This window comes from Idiotropiscis lumnitzeri, chromosome 10 (assembly GCF_059441095.1).
Source record: "Idiotropiscis lumnitzeri isolate Australia: NSW breed Sydney's pygmy pipehorse chromosome 10, RoL_Ilum_1.0, whole genome shotgun sequence".
Taxonomy (NCBI): Eukaryota; Metazoa; Chordata; class Actinopteri; order Syngnathiformes; family Syngnathidae; genus Idiotropiscis; species Idiotropiscis lumnitzeri.
In genome coordinates this window covers 8,523,896-8,548,381 of record NC_142400.1, presented here as the reverse complement: position 1 = coordinate 8,548,381, position 24,486 = coordinate 8,523,896, and the positions used below count along the sequence as shown (strand labels likewise).

The window sequence follows — 24,486 nt, the reverse complement described above, 5'->3', positions numbered from 1 at the left end:
GCACTGACTTCTATCGCTTTTGACAATTAGACAACCATTTATTCTCACATTCACATCAATGGACAATTCAGTCTTTAATGAACATAACATACATATTTTTCGATGCGGGAACAGGACGAGAATCAAATCCAGAACCTCGGCCCTGTGAGCCAGACGCGCTAACCGCTAGTTTACCATTCCAAACACTTCCACTTCTCTCCTCTGGGGGCGCTGTGGTGCCGATGTCAACCATTAAACCCGCAGTGTGTTACTTGGCTGGCTGAGATGTGAACGCACAGCACAGTGGAACCAACTACCCATAATGGCGACTGCTGGTGGAACAGCAGACCCGGGATCAACCGCCCTGACAGGTATCTGGCCAACACACGCTTCTACTTCGTTACCTATAAACCAACCACAAATGCCGCAGGTGTGACATTTTGTCGGGATGACGATCAATGGGGGATGCTTTGAATTTGTCAAGCCTCGGGAGGCTAGGTTGCTAGGCTAGCACCGAGCCCCGCAAATAAATGAACCGGTGTTTAGTTAGTGAGATGCATTCTTATCGTAAGTATGGTTGTTGTGGCGTAGCTCGGTATCACTAAATATATCGAAATATTCTGTCTCGTTATGCTTGGTAGCAAAGAGTACAGAGGTTCGTTTGTTGAATATTGTTGTTCTTTCGTGATGTAACATGGAGAAAGATGAATACAGGGAGTCCTTAAAATGACTTTATAGAATCCCATAACATAATTTTGGATAAACTATTATTTTTTGGGGTTCCAACCAAGCAAGTTAGTAATCTGCTATATGTTGCCGTGTCACCCATCCTACTGCGCGTCGTCTTTCTACTGTTTTATTACAAGCTTAAATTGAATTGTCTTTTCCCATGCGAACTCTCCATCCGTTTGGTTTTACACGTAATTATGAAATTTGCTTTTCTTAAACATGTGTTTGTTTTGACACGTAATTATGAAATCATGTTTTCTTAATATTTGAATGTTCACTGATGCGAATCTGTTGAAGCAAGCTTTGTTTAGTTTTCCTGCCCGTCTGTGTTCTATTGATTTTTCTCCTCCTTTCGCTCATAGAAAAAGCTTTTGTTTATTTTTTTTATTTATTCAAATCTATTTTGCTTTGGGGATGGTTCCCTTCCTTCTTGGGTTTGCTAAACGCCGGTGCCTTGACGCATACGTTTAATTTCTTCCGTGACCAATGTTACTGTTTAAAAAAGGGAAAATATGGCGCTCAAATGTATAAAAAAAATATTAAAAGACACATGAGAAAAATGTAATTAGGCTAGTAAAAATCTCTGTCAAAATGCAAAGTCTAGTTTGATTCTTGAACCTGTTTTTAACTCACCAAATTTTTAGAAAATAAGATAATGGTTTCTGGAGATTTTTTTTTGTGTGTTTTGGAGTGGGGGAGGGTTTTGTGATATGGCTTGTTGAAAATAGGTACAAAAGATGCTTTGGATTTGGAGTAAAACAAACACTAGAACTTGTACCGATTGACTGACAAGTTGGTTTAAATTGGTTAAGTCAGCGTGCCAAAATGACTGAGATGTTTCGAACAGTGACATTTGCTCTAAAGACTTGACTTAAAGAGTGCAAATGCAGCATTGTTTGTCGGAAGAGCATTATGGTCTGTCAAATAGGCCAGTCGTAATCAATACATTTTTCCGCCACATAATTCCATGCAGTGTCTAGATTGACCAAACAGCTCGTAACTTGAAAAACTCGTAGTTTGTGCTAATTCTAAGCCGAGGTATCACTGCAGTTCTAGATACTAAATAAGCCTTTTCCCTCGAGCATTAATTTGCATCAATTTCCACTGAAATTTTCTTTACAATGTAAATGGTGATTCCTGTTAAAAGAAGTTTCTATTGCCAAAGGCACAGTGGCCTTGTGACAAAGTATTTGAGGCTTGTAACTGGAGACATAGTACTCAGCATATAGAATAAGAGTACACCCCATATGAAAAATAAAAATAAACTGAAGATTTTATTCAATATCTCAATCAAGATGAGAGCAATTTCCCAAATTTTGACAAAAAGTTTGCAAATACAAAAAATTAGTACATCCCACAACAAAAACGTACATACAAACACGGATTCCTAAATGTCGTAGCGAACCGTCTTTACCGCACGTCTGTGACGTCAGTATCTGCGTTTCTGTTATTCCCGGAAGGTAGCAGCGAGCGATGTTTTGTTGACACGGAAGTCGCTACAGCGTTTTCTTCTTCTGCAACTATTTCCAGTATATTTGGTCAATCTGCGCATGTCAAAATAATTTGTCCTCATCAAAAAGTGAGATGCACGAACAGGCAAATCCTAATCGGATCAACATTTTTAGTGTCCATGAAAACAAGCATCAGTTCGGATTAAAGAAACCTTGCCCACATAAACATAGCCATTAACTTTGCTTTCTTAAACTGACTGAGCAATTTTGTTAGTTCAAGCAATTTCAAGATGCTTTCAACTAAGGAAGCCTCTTGAAATATGATGCGATCACATTTCATCAAAATGTTTGGGATAAATAGTGTTGTACTTTTTATGGCAATTCCTGAGATGCGTCATTAGTGTTTAAATAGCACAGCAAGCCGGATCAAATTGTCTCACAGGATGTATAAGGCCCACGGGCTGCTCCCCACCAGTGCACAAATCCATTAAATTTAGAGTGTAGCGCTTACTCATTTTCTCATGCGCACCGGACTATTTTGTCTCTGTATAGCGACACGGGCAGAATCTGTGAACACAAATAGTAGCATACGGGAATGATAGCTCGCGAGCGTGCTGCCAAAGCACATCGGCTCAGTATCCAAATCAAGGAAAGAACTTTTATACTTATTCCTCTTCATGGGCTGAAAATGTTTGGACAATACGCATGTCCTATATTGCTTTGTAAACGCTGCAGGCTACATGTGAAAAGCTGCCGGGGATTGTTTCCTATAGTGAATACCAGATGGCTTGTCTATTGTCAATGGACTTAATTGGGTTAAGTCTTTTCTTTTTTTTTTTTTTTTTGGGGCTCTGAGTCTGCAGCACCATGTGTTATCTTGCTCTACAGGTACACACTGCAAACTTTGAAACAAGTTCCAAAATATATGAATATCAAACACAGTTTTCAAGTTGTTATAAATTGAAAAGAATTGGTCCCATTGGAAATAATGTCAATTGAATTCATTTTATCCAGGCTCACTGTTAATAAATCCTTAATTGTTACAGTTAATGTTGTTACTTCTAAGTGCCATTTTAAAATTTCTCTCACGCTAATATGAAGACAAGTTGACTGCTCTATGCTATAAAATAAAATCTTTGTAATTAATTAATTGGGATTAACTGTATTGTGCCCTTTGCTGAAGTCATAGTTAACTTGGTGTCACAATATTAATAAAAATGTTTTTTTTTTAAGATATTTTCTAGATTCTCAGACATCCAGGTCATAATCAGCGAAAGGTCAATTAATGCAACTCTAATCTTGTTTGTTTTTGGGAGTTTTTTTTTTTCCTCCTAAAAAATTCAATTCCAATTTAGCCAATTATGTTGTACTCTGCTTTGGGGTATTCAAATTTTGGCAGTTTTACTGCATTCTGCTTGTATATATTTTTAATTGCTACAAATAGAGGAGAAATAACAGTTTCCCATCGCCCATCATGATGTTATCACGCGTCAGCTGTGAGCCATGTCCTGCTTTCCAGATATTAGGACTCATTTCTGGAGGAGAGCGCTGCAGCGAGGTACTGGCATGGCCGTGTTTCTTGATGCGTGAAGCGAAACTGCATGGCTAGCGATGCTCTTTTACGTAACAAAAGGGTTAGCAGAATGACGCTCATTGTTTGTCAGTAGAATAAATGGCAGTGTGGCCTTGCTAATCACAAGCGGATGACTTTGCCGTATTAACAGTCCTCTTTGCTTGGAGTACACTCTCTGTCTGCGAATGCAGCCACGAGTGTTTCTACAGGTGCATCCTTTTGCATGTGTTGACCTGCGGCACCGCTGCATTGAAGTAGCTGTTGCCACTGGTTACAGGCGAGAGGTGCTCTCAGAGTGGGCGAGAAAGCACTGGTGTGTTAAGTGCAACGTTTATGTAAGGAAAATTACGTTGAGTGTTGTTCTTTTGAATTCCCAACTCATTTGCGGTGTAAGTTCAGATTTATACATGAGCACATATGGTCAAATATCTTCAGTTTGTGAAAATAAAAGGCTCGAATGTTGAAACTGCTCGCAGGCGGTCAATTTTTCGAACTTTCTAGTATGTTGTGGAGCATTATGTTTGGGACAACAGGTTACAGTCGCTTTAAAAATGGGTCAGTTTTCAGGCATGTTGAGGCCCCTCAAAAGAGTGTGTTTTGTCAGACGAATAATAAACACACTGTTTCAGACTGTCTGGTGCCCGGAGCATAATGAAAAACTGTTTATTATTGCTGCTGCTGTTTCCGTTTCCATTTCTATTGTTCTCGTCATATTTTTTTCTTTGTCTTCTTCAAGCAAAGCACACTTGGAATTTTTATGCCATCACTGAGCTAAAATATCACTAAGACATGCATAGTAGCGAAATTTTGCATTTGAAAACTTTCAGGGTATCTTCAATATCCTGGGATCATTTTACATACTTTGTACATTAGCGGAAACATGAAATATTGACTGCTTGTATGGAAGTAATATTAATTATTATTATATTATATTATATATTAATTTACATAAGTAAATGGGAAGGGTAGTGCTGCTCTTACTGTGTGTCACTAATAATGTGTGCTTGCTGTGGTCAATGTAATGGATAACAGTTATGTGTGTATGATCGTTTAAAAAAAAAAAAATGCTTTCCAGTCGAGTTCTTAACTAGCGGATAGTACCGATTTCCAGTCTGCCGCAGAAGTCATATTTTGTTAATGAAGGCGGTAATTGCCGAAAACACCTCAGGGACCTGCTGAATCTGGAGCAGCCAGCTCGGTGGGGAAGTAGTTCCAGTTTGTGCCAAGCTGCTGGTATCAGAAGCAGTAGTTGGTAAATGTGGCCACATTTAGGTCTGGGCTCATTATTGACCTCATTTGTCATCAACAGCGTTCCGTGCTGGAAATAGCTCAATAACCAGCAGCCGTTCAACAGTTTTTCCCCAAGCACGGTGCAAGGTGAAACTGAGTCGCTCATGTCGTGAACTCATGTTTGATTTGTTTTTTAGGGACCAGTGGCATCTTCAAAGGAGGTCCTTCAGAGGTAAGGATACACCCTGGACAGAACACCTGTCGGTCGTAGTACTGACGGTTTTTGAAATGTTGGCGGTGTCCAAACGAGGACAGCTGAAGCACTAACACATTTTGTATTACAGCTCAGAGGAATGTACAGTGGCTCCTTGATTTTATTAACTGGCTCCCTGCGCAAGCTCGTAACAACGCCAAATCGAATTCAAATGCCATTTCAGCCCTGTGAAAAAACATTCGTAAAATGTTTTGAAATTGTGTTAAATTGTCCTATAACATAATGGATGATATAAATGAATAAATTGGTTACATTTAGTCGAATTAATATACGTGTTGGTTGTGCACCTCTTAGGGGTGTGGCCTAGCAAATGTTAGCCAGTATTAATTTGGTGTAGAGCGACAGCTGTTGTATATATTTAGTGCGGTATTCTGCCAATCATCCTATTGATAAATTTATAAGTGCACATATTATTTTTGCCCAATGGGGGTCATCGTCACATTCTTCTATCGTATCTGTGACTTTAAGCGTGTATGGCTTAAAACGTGGGGCCTGGTCTTGTGAGTGACGTGGGTGTCAGCGAATGGGAATGTGGAGGAGGCTCGCTGGTTAGCCAGTCCGTGTATTGAGTGATTCTACTTCAGCTCATGAATAAATGTGCTTATTTTCTCAGTGAAAGGCGACTGATTATCTTTGTGTTGAAAGTGATCAACATAAACATAAAGATCGAAAGTGCATTGGCAACTGTCGATTCTTCAACACCTGTGGGAGGATTACAGTATGTTATAACTAGCGATGGCAGGCTATATTAAATTAGCTCACGTCAATACATCCCCCGTTATGTTGTTGGTATTTGTGTTGTGGTACTTATTGCACTTAATATTACTTAATGGTGTGAAATTCTGCCTTTCCATAAGTTTGTCGCAAGAGATGTACTGTCCAGTGTTGAAGCAATCCCCTTTGTGTCATGCGCTCAGTTGTTGACACCATCCAGGAAACCACCTCACTCATTTGACCCGGCCTCTTGAAAATTAGCTCATTGTACGTCAGTCACATATTGCATTAGTGCACATGGTCACTTTACTTTTTAAGTTTTTGATTTTTTTTTTTTTTAACAATGTGATTTTACTCTGACAGAAAAAAAAACTCCGCCCTGCCCCGCGCACCACACACTATTTTTAATTTTACAGCTGTGAAAGCTGATCCCGGGTGAATGGGTATAGGTCAATAAAGCAAAAAGTATTTCTCGATAGCTAGTAGAGGAACACATGAAGAGCATAAGGGCACCATTTTGATGTTCATGCCTTCATGCAAATATTGTCAGTCATCAGTCATCAGATAACCATTAGTACAGAATCGTTCATAATCATATCAAGAATCTAATCGTTTCCTGTTTTACTGGTCTGGTACAGTGTATGAGCCAGTCCGGCGCATACCAGCCCCAACCAGCTGATGCAGCACTTGGCACGAGACACTATGTGGCGAATTAAAAAGTAATATTCTCAGTATTCAGTGGTTTGACATCCGGTCCTGTGTGCTCAATTTCATTCTGAGTTGGAGGGTTGTGGGCGGCAGCATGTACATGACTTGAAATGTTCTCATTTTGTGTTTTTGTTTGTTTGTTTTAAGGTGGTGCGTGCTGATTATGGAATGTGAAAAAATACAAGATGACTGTCTGCTAGTCTTTCTTTTACCCATACATTTTAACCAGGCACAACAGACATACAGAGATAAACTTGTTTAACAAGCAAAAGGGTTATCATTGTGGGAGCACATAGCTAAAAAAAAAAAAAAAAAAGGTAACCAACAACTTTGTCTTGCCACTTCACGTACCTGTGTGACTCAGCCTCTGATTTCCGAGCAATATTTGTAAAGGCATCTCATGTATTGATCTTGGTGGTGTCCAGTAGAATGAACCAAAAACCAGAGCTTGCACACATGCAGCTTTCAATAACCCCTTTTTGAAAGCCCCTTTTCCCCATCTGTTCAGATGCCCGGCTCCTCAGGTACCACTCAGAGTATGAAGAAGACCATCGGCCACCGGGGCGTTGAGACCACCACCGGAGAGACCACCTACAAAAAGGTTAGAGCAGGGTTGATGTGGTAACACTGGTTGATTGACACCAGCAAGAGTGTAGAGCTTCATTAGAATTTGTTGAACTTTTCTAACGTCTCTTTCTCTCTTTGTCTGGTGCAGACTACATCCTCAGCCCTCAAAGGTGCCATTCAGTTGGGCATTACTCACACGGTGGGCAGCTTGAGTCAGAAAGCCGAGAGGGATGTACTCATGCAGGATTTTGTGGTCGTTGAAAGTATCTTTTTCCCGAGGTTGGTCGTACATATGAGGTTGCATATCCTATTCTTTTCAGTTGTCTCACTGCGTCTTGCTTTGTCTCGTTCATTCCAGTGAAGGCAGTAACCTGACTCCAGCCCATCACTATAGCGATTTCCGTTTTAAGACCTACGCTCCCATCGCCTTCCGATATTTCAGAGAGCTGTTTGGCATTCGACCAGATGACTACCTGGTTAGTACTTGAGGCCATGCGCAAAATATTCAGGAAAACAGATGTTGCCGTCAACCCCCGCCCTCTTTTTTTTTTTCTTTTATTTTTATCAACAAGTCCTAAAGACAAGAGATGAATCTCTTTTGACCAGACACTAATAGAAATCGCTCTTTTCTCCTCAAGTATTCTCTGTGTAACGAGCCACTAATTGAGCTCTCCAACCCCGGAGCCAGCGGGTCGCTCTTCTACGTCTCCAGTGATGACGAGTTCATCATTAAAACTGTTCAGCACAAAGAGGCAGAGTTTCTCCAAAAGCTACTTCCCGGATACTTCATGGTGAGCATCATGCAGTTTTATTCATTAAAATAAGTCTTTTGGGGCTTTCATTCCAACTTGTTTTCCCTCTAGAACATAAACCAAAACAAGCGCACACTGCTGCCCAAGTTCTACGGACTCTACTGCGTCCAGGCAGGGGGCAAGAATATTCGCATCGTTGTTATGAACAATCTCCTACCGCGGATCATTCCCATGCACCTCAAATACGACATGAAAGGATCCACTTATAAGAGACGGGTGTCGCCTAAGGAGAGAGAGAAGGCCGTTCCCACGTACAAAGACCTTGACTTTATCCAGGATTTGCCCGATGGCCTGCAGCTGGAAGCAGACAATTACAACGCTCTTAGCAAGACAATACAAAGGGACTGCCTGGTGAGTCACGGACTGGTGCGCTTTGGCTTTTATTTAGCGATGCTACAGAGACATAACTCTATTTGTTTGGAATTTTTTTCATGTATTTCCTGAAACGTACAACAGTATCAAACGCTGTCAAATATTTCCTCATCGGGTAACTTGGAGATGTCGCTTACTAAACTGCTTTATGAGCACTTTATTAGGAAGGAAGGAGTTTTAAAAAATGTTTTTATGATAATTATATCTGCAGAAAATCACACAATTACTACTTTCACTGTGTTTGCCGAATCCTTCAATTTTTTTTTCCCTTTTTGGTAGGGGAGGAACATTTTTGCTATCAATAACTACATTCAAGGAGCACCCCTTGTAATTTTGGTTAATCCCAGGAACCTTTTCCACGCCATTGGAAGTCGCTAAAACATTGCTGTGTAAAGAGTGAGTTCTTTATACAGCAATTTTTTGTTTCTTTAGACTCATACTTAGATTTCTATTCCCATGATTTTGTATTGAACTATGTTCTCAGAAGTAGTTATCACTCATGCGCTTAAGAGAGAACTTGTTCTTTCACAAAACTAGATACTAATCCTTTGCTTACTTTGAGGGCTGCTACCTTTATTTATTTTTAAATGGAGGCATCTCACGTGTAGTATCAGCAACTAATCATACATTGTAGAAGTAAAAAGAGAAATGATGACTGCTAAGCATTTGATTTTTCTGTTGAGTCACCATGGCTTTGCCTGTTGCGGTCTTACTTGTTGTATGAAAAAAGATCAACACTCATGTGATCGTCTCAGGTAACCTGACCAGCCTCTCCGTGGTTGCCTTTCTTTGAATCAGGAAGTTCTCACAGTCTTTCACAATAACGTCACTGTCAATAAAAAAAAAGCATCTTTGTGTTCCTTGTTTACACTTTTAGCTGTAGCTTTTTTTTCTTTTGGAAAAATAGTAAAGAATGGTGAGTGTAATAAAAGTACCTGTGGCATTCAAATATTACTGGAAAATACTCCATGATAACTTTTCATATAAGTCCTGAACTTTTAAAATGTTTGTTTGTGTGCTTTGTAAAGCTCTTGCAGAGTTTCAAGATCATGGATTATAGTCTGCTGATGGGCATTCACAACATGGACCAGGCCAATCGGGAGCGAGCCGGGGGCTATTCTGGGGACAGCGGAGGGTCAGAGGGAGCAGTGACGCCGGATCAGCGGCGGCCTCAAGCCCAGAAAAGTCTCTACTGTACAGCCATGGAGTCCATCCAGGGGGAGGCTCGGGGAAAGGGTGCTTTGGATTCCGAAGACCAGTGAGTTGAATTGGCGAAGTTGAAAATGTTGTTAAAATGTTGGTCATCGTCAACCTCTGAATCATCGCCTGGATTTTGGCTTTGCAGCATGGGAGGCATTCCAGCTCGTAATGGAAAAGGAGAGCGATTACTCATCTACATTGGCATCATAGACATCCTCCAGTCCTACAGGTATCCGACTCAAGAGAAAATCTCCCATGTGTGCTATTTTTGTGGCATTTGTGTAACATTTTCTTCATCCTACACTATAGATTTGTTAAAAGGTTGGAACACTCCTGGAAGGCTTTGGTGCATGATGGGGTAAGATCCTGCGATATAGGAATGTAGTTGCATGAAGAAATTGTGTCTGCAACAATGAATTAAATAGCTCAAATAATTGAAGAAAAAAATAACTGAAGCAAAATCTCTGCATTGTCGTCACACAGTGATAATCTTTCCACTTTGACTACTGCAGACTCTCACTCTGCTCGGTGAAAAAGTGCATTAAGACAAATGATATAAAAACGTTGACAGCAAGTTCACATTCACAACCAAGATAAAGTGCAATGTGTCAACCGCAAAGCAGAACTAACATACCACAACATCACGTCTATGATCAGCAACAAAAAGAATTATCGCTGTTGTTATATATAACTCATTCACTACCAGCCAAGTTAAAAAAAAAAATTATCTTTGACGTCTTTAGTTGTCAATGGCAGTGAATAAGTCAATAGAACCTGCCTCCTCTAGTTCAAACATATTGTAATGCTCCCACAAGGGGTTAATGGTAGTCACCTTTTAAAGCCATACATATTCAAAGTCACAGATACTGAGGATGCTGACCCCCATTTGGAGAGAAATAATACCTGCACCTTACATGCAAATTTCGTTTTGGTGTTTTTTAATCATGCGACATCAATTTTGTCCAATTTATTGATGGGATAATTGGTAGAATAAACAATTCCATATATTTTTCTATAGCTGTTATAACCCTGTTGTTGTTCCATTGTAGGACACAGTTTCCGTTCACAGACCTGGCTTCTATGCAGACCGTTTCCAGCAGTTTATGTGCAGCACAGTGTTCAAGAAAATTCCGTGTAAGTGCACATCTGTCTTTTTGTTTTTAAAATGACTCGCAAAGAGGGATATCATGATTTATGAGGACAGGAAATACAGTACTCTTCACTTGTACGTCCTCTATAGTAAAGCCGTCCCCATCTAAGAAGAGCCGTGGTGGAGGTCAAGGGGGTCTTAGGAGGGCTCCCACTTTGGGCGCTCCCACCCCACTCTCTCACACAACGGGGCAGTCGGCCATGGACCCCAGACTGGTTTACCGCCCCCATTTCAAAAGCACAGAGTCAGAAACAGACAGTGGTAAGAACTGAAGCGATGAGAGATGTGCTCAAGTTGGCATTTGCAGCAATTCCGTTCCCTAATTTAGATTTTTGCTTTTAGTAGTTCAGCCAGGCAGGCCGGATCTGGTTCCCAGGACCCCACCACTGCATGACAACCCTGCTGACTTTGAGGCCAACCTCTCCACCTCGTCTGTAGGCAGCTTAGAACTTGCTTCCTCTCCTCCTCTAAGGTAAAGAATTACCACTAGTGGCCGCCTTTTCAATAGCATACTGAAGAAGATGGCGGTAATGCACTAAAGGTATTTGCAGACTGCCAAAAGAAAGTAGAAGAAGAAATAGAAGCAGAGGTAGCAGTAGTCATGGCAACAAACTTAGCATGCAGTTTCCTCATGCCACAACAAGGATTTACAGCAGCAAGAAAAATCCGATTTATACTGCAGCACACTGTTTAATGTTTGGGAGACAATGGCCTAGTCTATTGTCGGTCTGTTTTCAATATTATCTTGCTGTGATGTATAGGTCTGTTGGGGTGGAGGTTCACAAATCGGCTCACACCGACAATGAACAGGGTGATTTTCACAGGTAGCGACAAACGCACACAAGCAACTTTAAAGATGCATTCTTTTTTTTGTTGACACTGTTTATTGAATTTGAATTTTATCTGTTCCAGCTTCGAGGTTGAGGGCAGTGCAGATAATTCGGCCCACCTGTCCGGAAGTGAAGACGTTGTTTCTTTGTCGGACATCATCCCAGAGACCAACATCAATTTTGTATGTTTGACCACTAATCCCCTAAAATATTATATATTATGGTTTCGTTCAACTCCAGCATGCCCGCGACTCTCGTGAGGATAAGCGGTTCAGATAATATTGCTGAAATTTATAAATTTTGTCAATATTAAACAGTTGGAGCATTTAAAAGTTTGAGAGACGGTCAAATTAATTTCACATGTGTATTGTGCATTTTAGCTTCATCCTGAAATTTCACCTGATTGCTCAACATCCCTAATTTTTTGTGAATATCGTAAAACGATATTCTCAACAAGAAGCCTATTTTATGTACGAAACCATTACGTCAAAAGAATCTCAAAAAGAGCCCAATTGCACCTTAGTTAATGGCGACCTGTCCTGTGGTCTGATTAAACTAAAATTGATAGGGCACTTTACGAAATAGATGGCATCATGAAGAAGGAACATTGTGTGGAAATACTGAAGCAACATAGCCAGGAAGTTGAAACTCGAATACTTATTAGTGCATCCTTTAATAGAGCGTATGTGAACATCTGCTTTCAATTGTACATGAATTGTCATTTAATGCACTTCAGCCACATTTTCTCTTCTTTATTCTATTTTTTTAATCCTCACAGTAAACATCTGGACAAAGTGCTATGTGAAGAGGAGACTTGCCTGGAAAATGCAAGTTGGGCAGAGTAACGAATAAAGACAGCGAACGCGGCCTGGCGCTCCCTTTTGAAACACACCTGGGTTGCTGGAGGAAATGCAGAGACGGGCTCCACGCTGCCGTGCGTGTGTGTATGTAGTCTGTCCCAGCCATCAACACTGTCACACATGTCCCAAAACAGCACGAATGAGGATTATGACCACAATTAATTTTTTTGTATCGTAGAATTTGAATCGTTTTTTCTTTTCTCCTGTCTGAGGATCGTGACAGTAGTCAAATGATGATGAGTCACTGTGTGAAACATAGCGTGGAGTGTGTGTGTGTGTGTGTGTGTGTGTGTGTGTGTGGGCACAGACGGGAGCAGTGCACGCTGAAGTACGTCTGAGTGGGTTCAGAGTTGTGTGAGGCCATTTATTTTAGTCTTCCTGTTAGAGCACATCGACCTCCGCTCAGTACCGTCACCGCGGGCACACTCGCTGTGAGCAGCCCCGTGTTTTTCGGCCCCTTATCGACAAATAAGAGGCTTCCCGTCAACACTTGCTGCTGTCCCACTCCAATCAGGTTGTCTTAAAATCGTGGAGCATTTTTTTGAAGTAATAGGAGATAGATGGCTTGAACCAGTGCGAGGCGATCAGGTGTTCACGCTAATGAATTGAGCTGGAAGCCATTGTGGTGCTGCTGAATGTAAACGCCCCCTCCCGTCCCCTTTATAGAATGTGTCTTATTAAAATGGAAGACCGTGTTGAAGGTCTCCCTGTCATATGACCATATGTGCTCAACATTTTTATATGAATCGCGAGGAGTGCAGTTGGCAGCCAGTACATGCTCTTCAATGAAGTATTGAGCTGACGGCGACAACCATTTTGCAGATGTGATCAATTTGTCTGTGCCTTTTTTTTTTTTTTTTTTTTTAAACATTTTTTTTGTCCCATCATTTGACATGTGATGCACGACTGACTTTTTTTTTTTTAACAGAGAACACAATCTTGCCTTATCACTACAGTGGAAACCATCTGGCTACCATTTGTGTGTCGGTTGCCTGCGTTTTGAAAAATATTTTCATGTAACCAGTACAATCCTTTTTTTCCTGTTTCTTTTTTTTGTGGAGTATCATGGCTACATTGAAAAATTCTCAGTCACCCAGCTAATTGGCAAAAGTTGAAACGAGGTACCTGGAGGTTTTTTTTTTTTGTTTTTTTTTTGTAAATAACTGGTTGTCCCCAGAAAAGTCAAGTCGCTTCACTAATTTAATGACTGAATGTCAAAAAATCCACATAGATCAAAACGCAACATACTAAGACCAGCAGCCACAGACTCTCACATGGCCACTTTTCTTTGAACGCTTATATCAGGAACGACTGAGTCATTCTTCACAAAACGGGTATTATTGGAATCAAGGAATCCAATTCTGCAACCATTTTGAAGATTGGTGCATATTTTAGTGACTTTACATTTTGGCCTTGAAATTGACTTTGTGGATCACGTGACTTTTAAAACATTTTTTTAATGAAATGTAATCTCTCACATATTGTCGAAAACATGAGTTTCAGAGGTGTAAATTGTTTTTGTATAGCAGCGATAAGGAGTAAAAGTATCCATCCCCTCAGATTTGCAGGGAGTATTCAATGAGTCATTTTTTTAATTAATATTTAAGGAATGTTCATACTTAGACTTTTTATTGCTGCGGAATAAAAAAAATACATCTTTGACCCTGTAGTTCCGTAAATATAAGTGTTCAAAGGAAGGCCGACACGCCCCTTTTTGACAAACTAATTAAAAATCGGTGGGCCGATTGACTTAAAATTTTTAGATTTTGTGTTGTGGCGTGACTAACAAGTACAGCAAGTTTTGCTAATATCAAAATGCATATGGTTAATTTTTTTTCCACATTTTTGGGCGTTATCTGCCATGGCATGAAATTCAGTGTTTATTCACACACTTAAATTTTCCTAATCGATGTGGCCGTAATACTCCCTTGCAACCTTTGGGTTCTTTCAGTGTTTGAAATTAAAGAGTACATGTTGGCAAATTTTTAACTGTATGTGAATGTGTCTTCCAAGGAGCTGCAATGTTTATGAACTCTGCTGATAGGCGTCGTCAGCTACCTGTTGTCGAAAGTAACAACAACACCGGTCGGCCGAGGACTGTCGCGTTAGTTGCTATCTGTCCTCAAGATGCCAGGAAATCCTTCACTCTGATTCGTTTAACCTGATGCTTCCCGACCTTTGAGCCAAGGTAATACAAACAAACAAAACAAAAATATCACAAAAAGTTTAATATACTGATCTTGTACGGATAATTTCACTCGTTCAACGGACAAATTATAAATGTCGTGATCATTTCTGCTGGTTACAGAAATACAACCTGTCCTGGACCAAAAATTATTAACTCGGTGTGTAACTAAGGATTTTTTTTTTTTTTTTGGTATTTGATTGTATGTAGTATTCATAAAATATTAGCTTTTCTTTTATGATGTTTGCTTGTGTTGTTGCTGTTTAAAACAACACATTCACGTGACAGGCAGGGCCCCCCCCCCGCACCCCTTTTCTTTTTATACCAGTGAGAGAATTCTCATACACTCACTATATAGCAAATGACTTGAGCAAAACGTCATCTCATCTACTGTAATCTTCGCCACATGTGGTCCATGCAGCAGAGAAGTAGAAGGGGTCATTGACGAAAGACTGAAAAGTAAAATGTTAGTTCAAAGTGTGTTTTGTTTCGAAGCCAGTCGGTGCACCAAAGAGAGGAACGGAGCGGATGCTTTTTCAAAAGTTCAGGATCCACTTTTGTTTATGATAGCACTGGTTTGACCTGTGTAAGGATTTTGAAACTGGATTTATTTTTATTTTTTTTTTGCTAAATAGTTTGTCTGATAAGCTATATCTGATGTATAACCAGTGACTTTTTTTTTAAGTTAGTGTAGAGACTGGAGCTAATTAGATTACCACCACATTCCTGTGAGATTCTAGTATAATTTACTACGTTTGTGGTAGCGTATAGATCAGTCTTTTAAATAACTTTGGTCTCGTCGACATATTTGTGGTGTTGAAGCAGAAATGGAAAATATCCATTTGAAGTTTGCGACGCTCGTAGTTTTCCATTTTGTCGCGTCGTATTTTGACGGGCGGTGCTGTGTAATGGCTGGATGCAATCTCTCTCTGCATGACTCGGCTGCACAAGTGAAATATCTTCCTCTGGTGCTTTAATACAGCAACACTACATTTTGTTCAGCGTGGATGCAACGTGAACCACAATCCGCCACTGCTCACTATACAGAGAAGTATATTTATTTAAAGACTTGGCTTGAGATGAAAGAAGCTGTGTGATTGTACTGTCCAGAAGTATTTCTCAATCTCTTTAGTTATTAAAAATGAAGAGGGAGTGTGTGACAACTTCACTTTTTCTATTTCCGATTGTGATACAAAAAATAGAATTGTATTCTCTCCATAACAAATCTGGGAGGCTCAATGTCCCTGTTTTTTTTTTTTTTTTTTTCTACATGAATGTTTCACATGAGCCAATAATGCTGGTTGTCCGATATGCTTCAATGATGACTATATTTCTACAAAATGTATGTTGAAACAAAAATTGTGTATAATGTACATAGAAGTCACTGAAATGCCTTCTCATGCAATATGTTCTGCCTGTTCCTCCTGCCATGTTTCAGTCATGTGGTGGTGACGTTTTCATGCATTCAAAGGATTAAACTCCAGTTTTGTAAAACTTTTTTTTTTTCTCACAATTATGACTCCGAAAATGACAAAACACAGGATTTTACACCGACATGATTGTGTGTTTATTTTAAGCAGTGCAATATATTTTTTTTCATCTTTAGACCTAAGGTTCTCAAACTGAGGTCCACAAAATAATAATGTGTGGTTTAATGGACAGCTGTGCCAAAAACCACACAAAATAATTACTCTAATAATTACTCTAATCAGCTTATTCTTTTGGACAATTAAAACCTGTGATTGTAATGTGCAGTGGATATAAAAAATCTACACACCCCAGTTTGAATTCCAAGATGCTTCATGTAAAAAAAAAAAAAAACAGTGAAAACATTTAAACACATAACTGGTTCACCTCATTTGAAAAACGATTTTGAGAGTTGAAGTACAAAATAAACAAGTGAGGGTTGCACAAATGACGATGACTGTTTAGGATTAACCAATCCAATCAACCGTAACGTGCCTCAGAATAACCCCCAAATAAATTTCCGATGTTCTAGTAGGCTTTTTTTACAGGGACAAATGAAGAAATAAATTTTTGTCTAAAAGACTTATTAAAGTCAAAGTTTAATGAACAAGTTAATTAAAAAAAAAAAAGAAAGATTACGTTATCCCGAAAAAGTTAATATGTTCTTGTCGGCTGTTTTGATGTGTTTCTGCTCAATCAATAGGGTCTCCAGGGACAAATAAAGAAAAAACTTGAAAGTTAAAGACATGATATTAAAGTCTAGCAATGAAAGAAAATCAAACATTTTGAAAAATTTGCTTTATTATAAGATTACAACTTTATCTGGGTAAAATATATCTTTGAACATTTTTTTTCTTGGGGATTATCGCAACATTTCAACTCTCCTTGAAAACAGCCGACTTTAATTCCAATGGTATTCTGGGCTAGCCCACTTTAATTGGTCGAAGGATTATGAGGTCCTTGGGAAAAGGTCCCCTCTGGGGACCCCAAAAAGCCTGCTGCAGAGACTGTGAATTAAACTTCCTCCTTTTACATGACCTCTTCTTCCACCAAAATGTTGCCGACTATTTCATAGTCGAGGGCTCTCCAATTGAACACGTTCCCGGGGGTGAAGTTGGAGTCAGCCTCGTAGCGTCGGATCTCATTTGGAGAGAGGACATAGTCCCACATGTGAAGTCGAGAGATCATGCCGATGAAGGACTGCGTGGCATCGAAGCCTCCCCCATAAGTGTCCTGCTCCTGGCCCAGGATGGTGATCGGCTTGCCACTGATGGGTTGCCCCGAGTGGATAAACCTCTTGATGGTAGGTTTGCCGTCCACCCACAGTTGGGCAATGCCGTTTTCAGAGTTCCAGGTGGAGCACATGGTGTGCCAGGTGTTGGGAGGAAACGACAGAGCCATGAAGTCCGTGCCACCGTCCCGAGCGTGCATCCTGATGACATCGTCCGTGTTTATCTTGAAGAGCACAAAGTCATTGCTGATGGCCGGCGTGGCCAGAGAGAAGAGGCCGTAGTTCCGAGAGAGATCTGTGATGAATCTGAGCCAACACATCACAGCTTAGAGATGGTGAGACGTGGGTATTTTATTTGTATATTTTTATATCCAGAAAAAAGATTGTTATTGCAAATTCCAGTTCAAATTTACTGTCAAACTAAACCAGTGCTTCTCAACTATTTTCTGTTACGCTCCCCCAGCATGAAGAAAACAATTCACGCACCCCACCACCACCACCCACTCTCCGCCGCGTCTATAAATAATAGCATTTTCATTGCAAAACAAACCTACATCGTAGCGTTAAAACTCGCTGTGCACAAAGGCCAAGAAGAGCGCCACTGCCAACTACTGGAGTGGAGGTGCAATTACACTTTATTGTAGGACAGTGGGAAAAAAAGAATGTTCTTCAGGTTCCCATGCGCTCCCCTCAGTATCGCACCACGCTCCCCACGGGGGCCCGCCCCACTATTTGAGATGCACTGAACTAAACAGGGAGAATTTTAATTTATTATTTAAATCATACACAAATACCTGAAATCTCCTCAACAATACTCACATGCATATATTTTTTTATCCTCTGCGCAAAACAACTGTTACTGCAGCTAAAAGGAGTTTGACCGTTTCCATGTTTAGCCTATTTTTTTTATTTACACTTTAATTAATTGTTACGTCTCATCCTCAAAATAGTGAATATAAGCAAGCCGAGGCCCGCTGGTGCGACTCTTTGTTACCTGAGACAGACCGTCACTGCACTGAAGGATGTTTTGGGCGTGATCAGTTTCACATGATCTTTGGCAGTCTCCCTCGGAAAGACAAAGACTTTCCCTGAAAGATCTGCACACACATCAGTAAGAATCAAGACATCGCAAACGGTGGAATTAGAAGGGCAACGCACACCACTGAAAGGGTGAGTAACCATTTTCTGTCACTGTGGTTCTAATTTTTCTCCCGTGTAAGGGCTCCCTGGTCCCAAAAATGTTTGACAAGCCATAGTCTGTTGTGCTTGTCCTCATTCGGGTTAACTGGGCAAGAGACAGGGTACACCTGGACGCCAGCCAAGGCACATATGAACAAGCAAGCATTCACAGAGCAATGGGAATAACAACTTGATCATTTCATTTAAAATAAAACAAAATTATTTGCTACGATTTAACAAGTTGGAAGTCAGCAAGCATCACATTACGGATTATGTTTGAGATTCCCACACAGTGATTTAAAAAAAAAAAAATATCCATCCATTATCAGAATGTGACTAAACAACAGGATTAATTGTTTGGTGTGGGAATCTTTCAGCATTTGCAGGTGGCAACTAATCTATGATGAAGATACGAGGATTAAAAAAAAAAAAAAGAAAGCAGGCCTAGTTGCTCTTTTTTTTTATTTTATCAGTTTTCTGTGAGATGATGCAAGATTTTTTTATTGGTTTCCAGTTGCATAAGGCAGATGACAACCTGTTTCTTGCCAAGTAAAGGTTTAAACATATTCCTTCGACACCCAAAAAAAACCAAGGAAAAGAAAAACGTTTTTGGTTTGTGCTTGTGCTGCAAGCACGTTCCTACCTTTGGTCTCTGCGCAACATGATGCAAGCATCACCATGAAAAACAAGAGTTTCTCCATCTGAAATGAAATCAGCGTTGTATCAACTGCACTATGTATTCAAACGCATGAACGGTGAGGGAAATGTTGACATATTTTCATCATAGAAAAATAACGTGATTTTTTTTTAAGCAGCTAGTGGAGGTAACACATCTTACCTCGTCTTGGTTGTGCGGCTTTGAGTTGATGCAGGACCTCCTTTTAGTCCATATTTAAATGTTATGTTTATGTAATGGAGAAGGATTTTGTACTCCTGGACTCTTGAGTAAATAAAAGAGGAAAGTTTTTAATTGTGCAACATAATGACCTCGAGCCAATGAGGACACATTGTACAGGAAATGGATGCCTGGCACATATTTTTAATGAAGACTTTGATTCTGTAATCGAACATTTATGAGGATTTGGTAACGAGGCAGCCACGGACAAGATGCAATTCCAGTTTAATTCACTAAAGCATTTTTTAAACCTTAAATTCATGCCATATTAAAGTGCAGATTCTATAAGGGAAAAATATACATGCACACTTTTATTAAATTATTTTAAATTGGCTGTTAAAAAGTAAAACTGAAGTGTTTTGTTTTAGAATTACAGCATATATTTTTACATCTATACAACTGTGCCTCTCATTATATCAAATAAATGTCAAATATCAGGGCTGCATTGATTTTTTTTTCTTGGACTGTGCACATTTTACCTCAAGGTTCAATGTACACAGACTTGAACTCATTCAGGTCAGAGTTTCTGGACAATAATCATTTGAGTTCATGGAAAGGGCACTCAGAATTTCTCTTTAGATTCAGGGTTAAATCTCCTTGTAGCAATTGTTTTATAACTCCATCTTCTCAAATGCATAAAAGATGATGAGTGCATGTATGACCCATTCTAATTGGGCCAAACTATCAACATAGCTTGTCAGTCTTCGTGGAGATGTCAGCACAGAACACTGAAGCGTTTCTTGCATAGGGAGAGAGCAGAGATAAATTGGGTTGCAGAGCTGTAACTACAACTTCTTGGAATAGAAAGTATCACCCCACCTAGTGCATTAAAGGAGCAGTGCATGTTAAAAGAAAGAAAAACTTCAAACCATTTTTGCATTGGCTAATGTGACCACCAGCAGGGCTGCCCCTCCCCTCCCCTCCATCGTGTTCTGCATTGACCTGATCACCAAATGAAACTTCTACTGCTCTTGGTGGAGAGCCAATTGCCTTCCAGGGACGAATGAAGACAAAGACATGGTGTGTTGATGTCAAAGTTTATTTACTCTTTAGACTCAAAACATGTGAATTCCTGCTAATATAGGACCACATTCTCCACCAAAACTTGGCCCACGATTTCATAGTTGAGGGCTTCCCAGTTGATCACGTTTCCGCCGGTGAAGTGGAAGCCCTTGTGGTAACGAAGGATATCTTTTGGCGAGACGACATAGTCCCACATGTGAAGTCGAGAAATCATGCCGATGAAGGATTGAGAGGGGTCGAAGCCGCCTCCGTAGGTGTCCTGCTCTTGACCGAGAATAATGCTCGGCCTGCCACTGATGCGCTGCCCCGAGACGATAAACCTCTTGATGGTGGCTTTGCCATCCAGCCACAACTGCGCGATGCCATTTACAGAGTTCCAGGTGGCACACAGGCTGTGCCAGGAGTTGGGAGGAAAAGACAGAGACATGAAGTCTGTTTCGCTGTCCCGAGCATGAACCCTCATGGTGTTAGTGTAGGGCTTGTAGATCAAGAAGTCATTGAAGTGAAAAGGTGTGGCCAGTGAGAAGAGGGAGTAAGTCCTATTGAGATCTGTGACGAATCTGAGAAGACACCAGAGGCAGGTTTTGAGTGGGACAAAACATAGCATAAATGCTTCTAGACAAAAACTGGTAACACATGTTAGGGGACAAATTTTGACAGAAAACTGGTAATGCATGTTAGGTGACTTTTTTTTTCTCTCTTTGGTAGCATTTTAGAGTTTAAACTTCACCTCATCTTTTCGACATTTGTACTTCTATTTAGGATGCAAAGTAAACCCAAAAATGCAGTCTAAATACAAGGCTGATAAATGTGTTTTGATCCATTTTAGGAGGTTGCCATTTTGCCACCAGCTGTCAACTGAAAATGATTTCAAAATTTCTCAGGTAATGAGCAATCACGGCTCAGCTTGCAAACGTGAAGCAACTCAGAAAGGTGAGCTGGAATCAGTCATCACCCAAGCAACTGTGATGTTAATGGCACTCAACAGCAAAATGGCTGCCCCTTGAGATCAGTATACATTTTGCTGCCCAATTCATATTCCACAAACAACCTTTCTGAGAATAGGTTGCCTTGCACCTCCCTATTGAGTACAGATTGTCACCACCTACGCCTGCTCTGAAGGAGAGGACTGAAGCTATAGAGAATGAAAGCAAGCCGAGGGCCACTGGTGATTGTTACTCGGTTACCTGAGACAGACCGTCACTGAACTGAAGGATGTTTTGGACGTCCTCAATTTGACATGATCTTTGGGAGTCGCCCCCGTGAAGACAAATACTTTGCCAGAAAGATCTGCACACAAACGTAAATAAAGATTAAGACATGACACTGGCGTTGGACAACACAGTTCAAAGTATGGGATCATCAGGGGTTTGTAGTATTTATCATTTTCAGTCACTGAGGAAACTATGTGACCAAACAAAGAAGCCAAGTTTGACATGTGTGATCTAAAATTTTATGAGTGACGCAAAGGTGACACTGCCCTTTGCATTAAATACAACACTATTTAATCCCTACTTTTTAAAAATAAATTAATTAATTTAAAAAAAAAAAGAATTTTTAACAGACTCCTTACCCGAATAATATGTTGCATAACATGATGCAAGCATCACCATGAAAACCAGGAATTTCTCCATCTGAAACGGAAAGGTTAGTATTGCATCATTTCAACACGTGAATTGTGTTCAAAATACAGTTTAACAATTAATTGCTCACATAAAAAGGACTGAATCATACAATTTGGGAGACAAAATGGGTATAAGATTAACTCAGCACATACCGTAAGAAATTTTTGTTTGGTACCAAGACACCAAATAAAAATGAGGAGTAAGTCCTATTGAGATCTGTGACGAATGTGAGAAGACAAACCAGAGGCAGGCTTTTAATGGGACAAAACCCAAGCATAAATGCTTCTGGACAAACTGGTCATGTATGTTAGGTGACATTTTTTGACAGAATTCTGGTAATGCATGTTACGTGACATTTTTTTTCCTCTTTGGTAGAATTTTAGAGACAATGTTCCACAATTATACAAAATAAATACTTGTCATTTTGCCATAGGTAAATACATAAAATGGGACGCCAGTGAGACAAAAAACACCTTTTTAAACTTAATGCTTTGCGGGAGCTATGGGAGAATGACTTGGGAAAAGTACAAATTACAATATTTATCTAGAGCAGGGGTGTCAAACTCATTTTTGTGGACGGGCCACATCGCAGTTGTGGTTTCCCTCAGAGGGCCGGTATGACTGTGAACCCATATAAAGTAATTGGAAAGCCAGTTTTGAAATCAGAAGCTAGTAAATAATTGTTCAACAATTTATTTTAAAAGGGGAGGATTGGTACCAAATAAATGGCAATATCTCATCTCAGTGTTAAAAGTGAAGAAAATATGCTAGAAACAGGAAGTTGTTGCAGATGATTTGCCCTTTGTGGGCCACATAAATTGAGGTTGCGGGCCAGATCTGACCCCCGGGCCTTGAGTTTGACATATGATCTAGAGCGAATATGTTTATTACCAAACTGAAACAGAAGAAGGTTTACCAACATGTCAAATCATGTTCTTTTCTGGTTGCGTAAAATTCAACAATTAATTGCTCACATCAAGGATTGAATCATACAATTTGGGAAACAAAATGGGTACCAGCTTAATTCAACACATACCGTAAGAAATTTTTGTTCAGTACAAAGTCAACAAAGAAACATGATGGACTCACCGTTACAAGCCACAAGTGATACTTGACAACAGTCATAGTGTTGTGTCGTCAGAAACAGAGATTTAAATACAGATACTTTGATGAGACAACGAGGCACACCTGGATAAGACACGAGTGGCTCAGAGAGCTGATTGGCTGACAAAAAAAAGGAAGCAGTGCTGAAAAGAACAGGTGACACAAAGACGTAATGAGCCGACAGGATAAGTAACCAAAAATAACGGACCACTTGTTAAAAACTACATTACCCATCATCCACCTCAATGACGTAGTAAATGAGATACTGCCAAGATGGTGCTCGAAAGTACGATGGTTTGGTAAGGATGGCAAACAACGTTTGAATTCAACCTCCAGTGCAATTTCTTCAACCAGAGAAAAACATGATTTGACATATCAATAAACTTGCTTCTGTTTCATTTTGATAATAAACGTATTCGCTCGAGATAAGTGTAACGTCCGAGTGTAGAGGCTTTATGAGGTCTTGTCAACAATAATAGGAACTCAGAACCAACCTGGGAGCGCCGCCCATTTATTTTTAATCGGCAACAGTTCAACACGCTGACACACTTCTCTTGTCGCACCGCTCTGACGTCATCACAAACCAGTCATAACAAACGGAGATTAGAGCACATGAACCACTCCTACGCCTACATAAGTATTGTAATTTGTACTTTTCTTGAGTCACTCTCCCATCGCACGCACTGAGCATAGGTAGCTAAAAAAATTGTTTTTGTCTCACTGACTTCCCAATTTATATATTTGCCAAAAGCAAAATGAGAAGTCTTTATTTCGGATAATTGTGGAACCTTGTTTTTCGTTTTTTTTCGGTCTCATAATTAAAAAATAATGTTTTTGATCTTTTTCTATAACTCTGAGATACAATTGACATGAGGTCAAAGAAAGCCTTGACTAAAAGTAGTACATTGGCATTGTTGACTTTAGGCCTCTACACACCAATCCTCATTTTCATATCTCCTATAGGGACGTAATGGCTGGCTGGAGCGGATTTGGTCAAGAGGCAGCAATGGACAAGATGCATTTCCAGTTTGAATTCACTAAAGCATTTTTTAAACCTTAAGTTCATGCCATATTAAAGTGCAGCTTCTATAAGGAAAACATACACATGCACACTTTCATTAACTTTTTAGATTTTGAATTGGCTGTAAAAAACTGATAAGTATATTCAAATCACTGAAGCTGGTGGATGCCCTGTAAAAACTCTACTGGTTGATGCGTTTTGTTTTTGAATTACAGCATATATTTTTATAACACTAAACAACAGTGCCGCCAATTCCAATAACGAAATGACAAATATCAGGTCTGCATTGATGTTTTCTCTTTGACTG

General features: G+C 39.9%; 3 protein-coding genes across 5 annotated transcripts; 1 reads left to right on the top strand and 2 right to left on the bottom strand.

The window, feature by feature from the left end:
* Positions 1–242: 242 nt before the first annotated feature.
* On the top strand, positions 243–16,128 carry LOC148328976 (phosphatidylinositol 4-phosphate 5-kinase type-1 alpha-like). 3 transcript variants are annotated; one of them, XR_015845701.1, is made up of 17 exons: positions 243–350; positions 5,160–5,194; positions 7,167–7,259; positions 7,374–7,504; positions 7,584–7,701; positions 7,864–8,016; positions 8,089–8,388; positions 9,438–9,667; positions 9,755–9,838; positions 9,919–9,967; positions 10,659–10,743; positions 10,850–11,020; positions 11,102–11,231; positions 11,521–11,583; positions 11,672–11,771; positions 12,368–12,533; positions 14,463–16,128. XR_015845701.1 is itself a non-coding variant. In XM_088307687.1 (16 exons), the coding sequence occupies exons 1-16, from the start codon at positions 302–304 to the stop codon at positions 12,368–12,370; spliced, it is 1,791 nt and encodes a 596-aa protein (XP_088163813.1). In that variant the 5' UTR covers positions 243–301; the 3' UTR covers positions 12,371–16,128. The 3 variants fall into 3 exon arrangements, 2 of the variants coding, with proteins under 2 accessions (XP_088163813.1, XP_088163814.1); XM_088307687.1 differs by having other exon boundaries at positions 11,105–11,231; positions 12,368–16,128; XM_088307688.1 differs by having other exon boundaries at positions 287–350; positions 12,368–16,128.
* Positions 16,129–16,884: 756 nt separating this feature from the next.
* Positions 16,885–19,440, bottom strand: LOC148328975 (serum amyloid P-component-like). Its single transcript, XM_088307692.1, has 4 exons — positions 19,350–19,440; positions 19,155–19,212; positions 18,327–18,429; positions 16,885–17,638 (listed from the first exon to the last, which is right to left on the bottom strand). The coding sequence occupies exons 2-4, from the start codon at positions 19,210–19,212 to the stop codon at positions 17,131–17,133; spliced, it is 669 nt and encodes a 222-aa protein (XP_088163818.1). The 5' UTR covers positions 19,350–19,440; the 3' UTR covers positions 16,885–17,130.
* Positions 19,441–20,431: 991 nt separating this feature from the next.
* LOC148328974 (serum amyloid P-component-like) lies at positions 20,432–23,271 on the bottom strand. Its single transcript, XM_088307690.1, has 4 exons — positions 23,144–23,271; positions 22,003–22,063; positions 21,617–21,719; positions 20,432–20,989 (listed from the first exon to the last, which is right to left on the bottom strand). The coding sequence occupies exons 1-4, from the start codon at positions 23,177–23,179 to the stop codon at positions 20,482–20,484; spliced, it is 708 nt and encodes a 235-aa protein (XP_088163816.1). The 5' UTR covers positions 23,180–23,271; the 3' UTR covers positions 20,432–20,481.
* Positions 23,272–24,486: the final 1,215 nt, after the last annotated feature.

Bases quoted from the DNA above. Each gene is read 5' to 3' on its own strand.
- LOC148328976 (XM_088307688.1), top strand. From the start codon at position 302: ATGGCGACTGCTGGTGGAACAGCAGACCCGGGATCAACCGCCCTGACA. The intron at 5,195-7,166 runs GTAAGGATACAC...CCATCTGTTCAG, and splicing joins TCAAAGGAGGTCCTTCAGAG to ATGCCCGGCTCCTCAGGTAC. The intron at 7,505-7,583 runs GTTGGTCGTACA...CGTTCATTCCAG, and splicing joins GAAAGTATCTTTTTCCCGAG to TGAAGGCAGTAACCTGACTC.
- LOC148328975 (XM_088307692.1), bottom strand. From the start codon at position 19,212: ATGGAGAAACTCTTGTTTTTCATGGTGATGCTTGCATCATGTTGCGCA. The intron at 18,430-19,154 runs GTAGGAACGTGC...ATGTGTGTGCAG, and splicing joins ATGTTGCGCAGAGACCAAAG to ATCTTTCAGGGAAAGTCTTT. The intron at 17,639-18,326 runs GTAACAAAGAGT...GTGTTGGCTCAG, and splicing joins GCAGTGACGGTCTGTCTCAG to ATTCATCACAGATCTCTCTC.
- LOC148328974 (XM_088307690.1), bottom strand. From the start codon at position 23,179: ATGACTGTTGTCAAGTATCACTTGTGGCTTGTAACG. The intron at 22,064-23,143 runs GTGAGTCCATCA...TTTCCGTTTCAG, and splicing joins ATCACTTGTGGCTTGTAACG to ATGGAGAAATTCCTGGTTTT. The intron at 20,990-21,616 runs GTAACCGAGTAA...GTGTCTTCTCAG, and splicing joins TCAGTGACGGTCTGTCTCAG to ATTCGTCACAGATCTCAATA.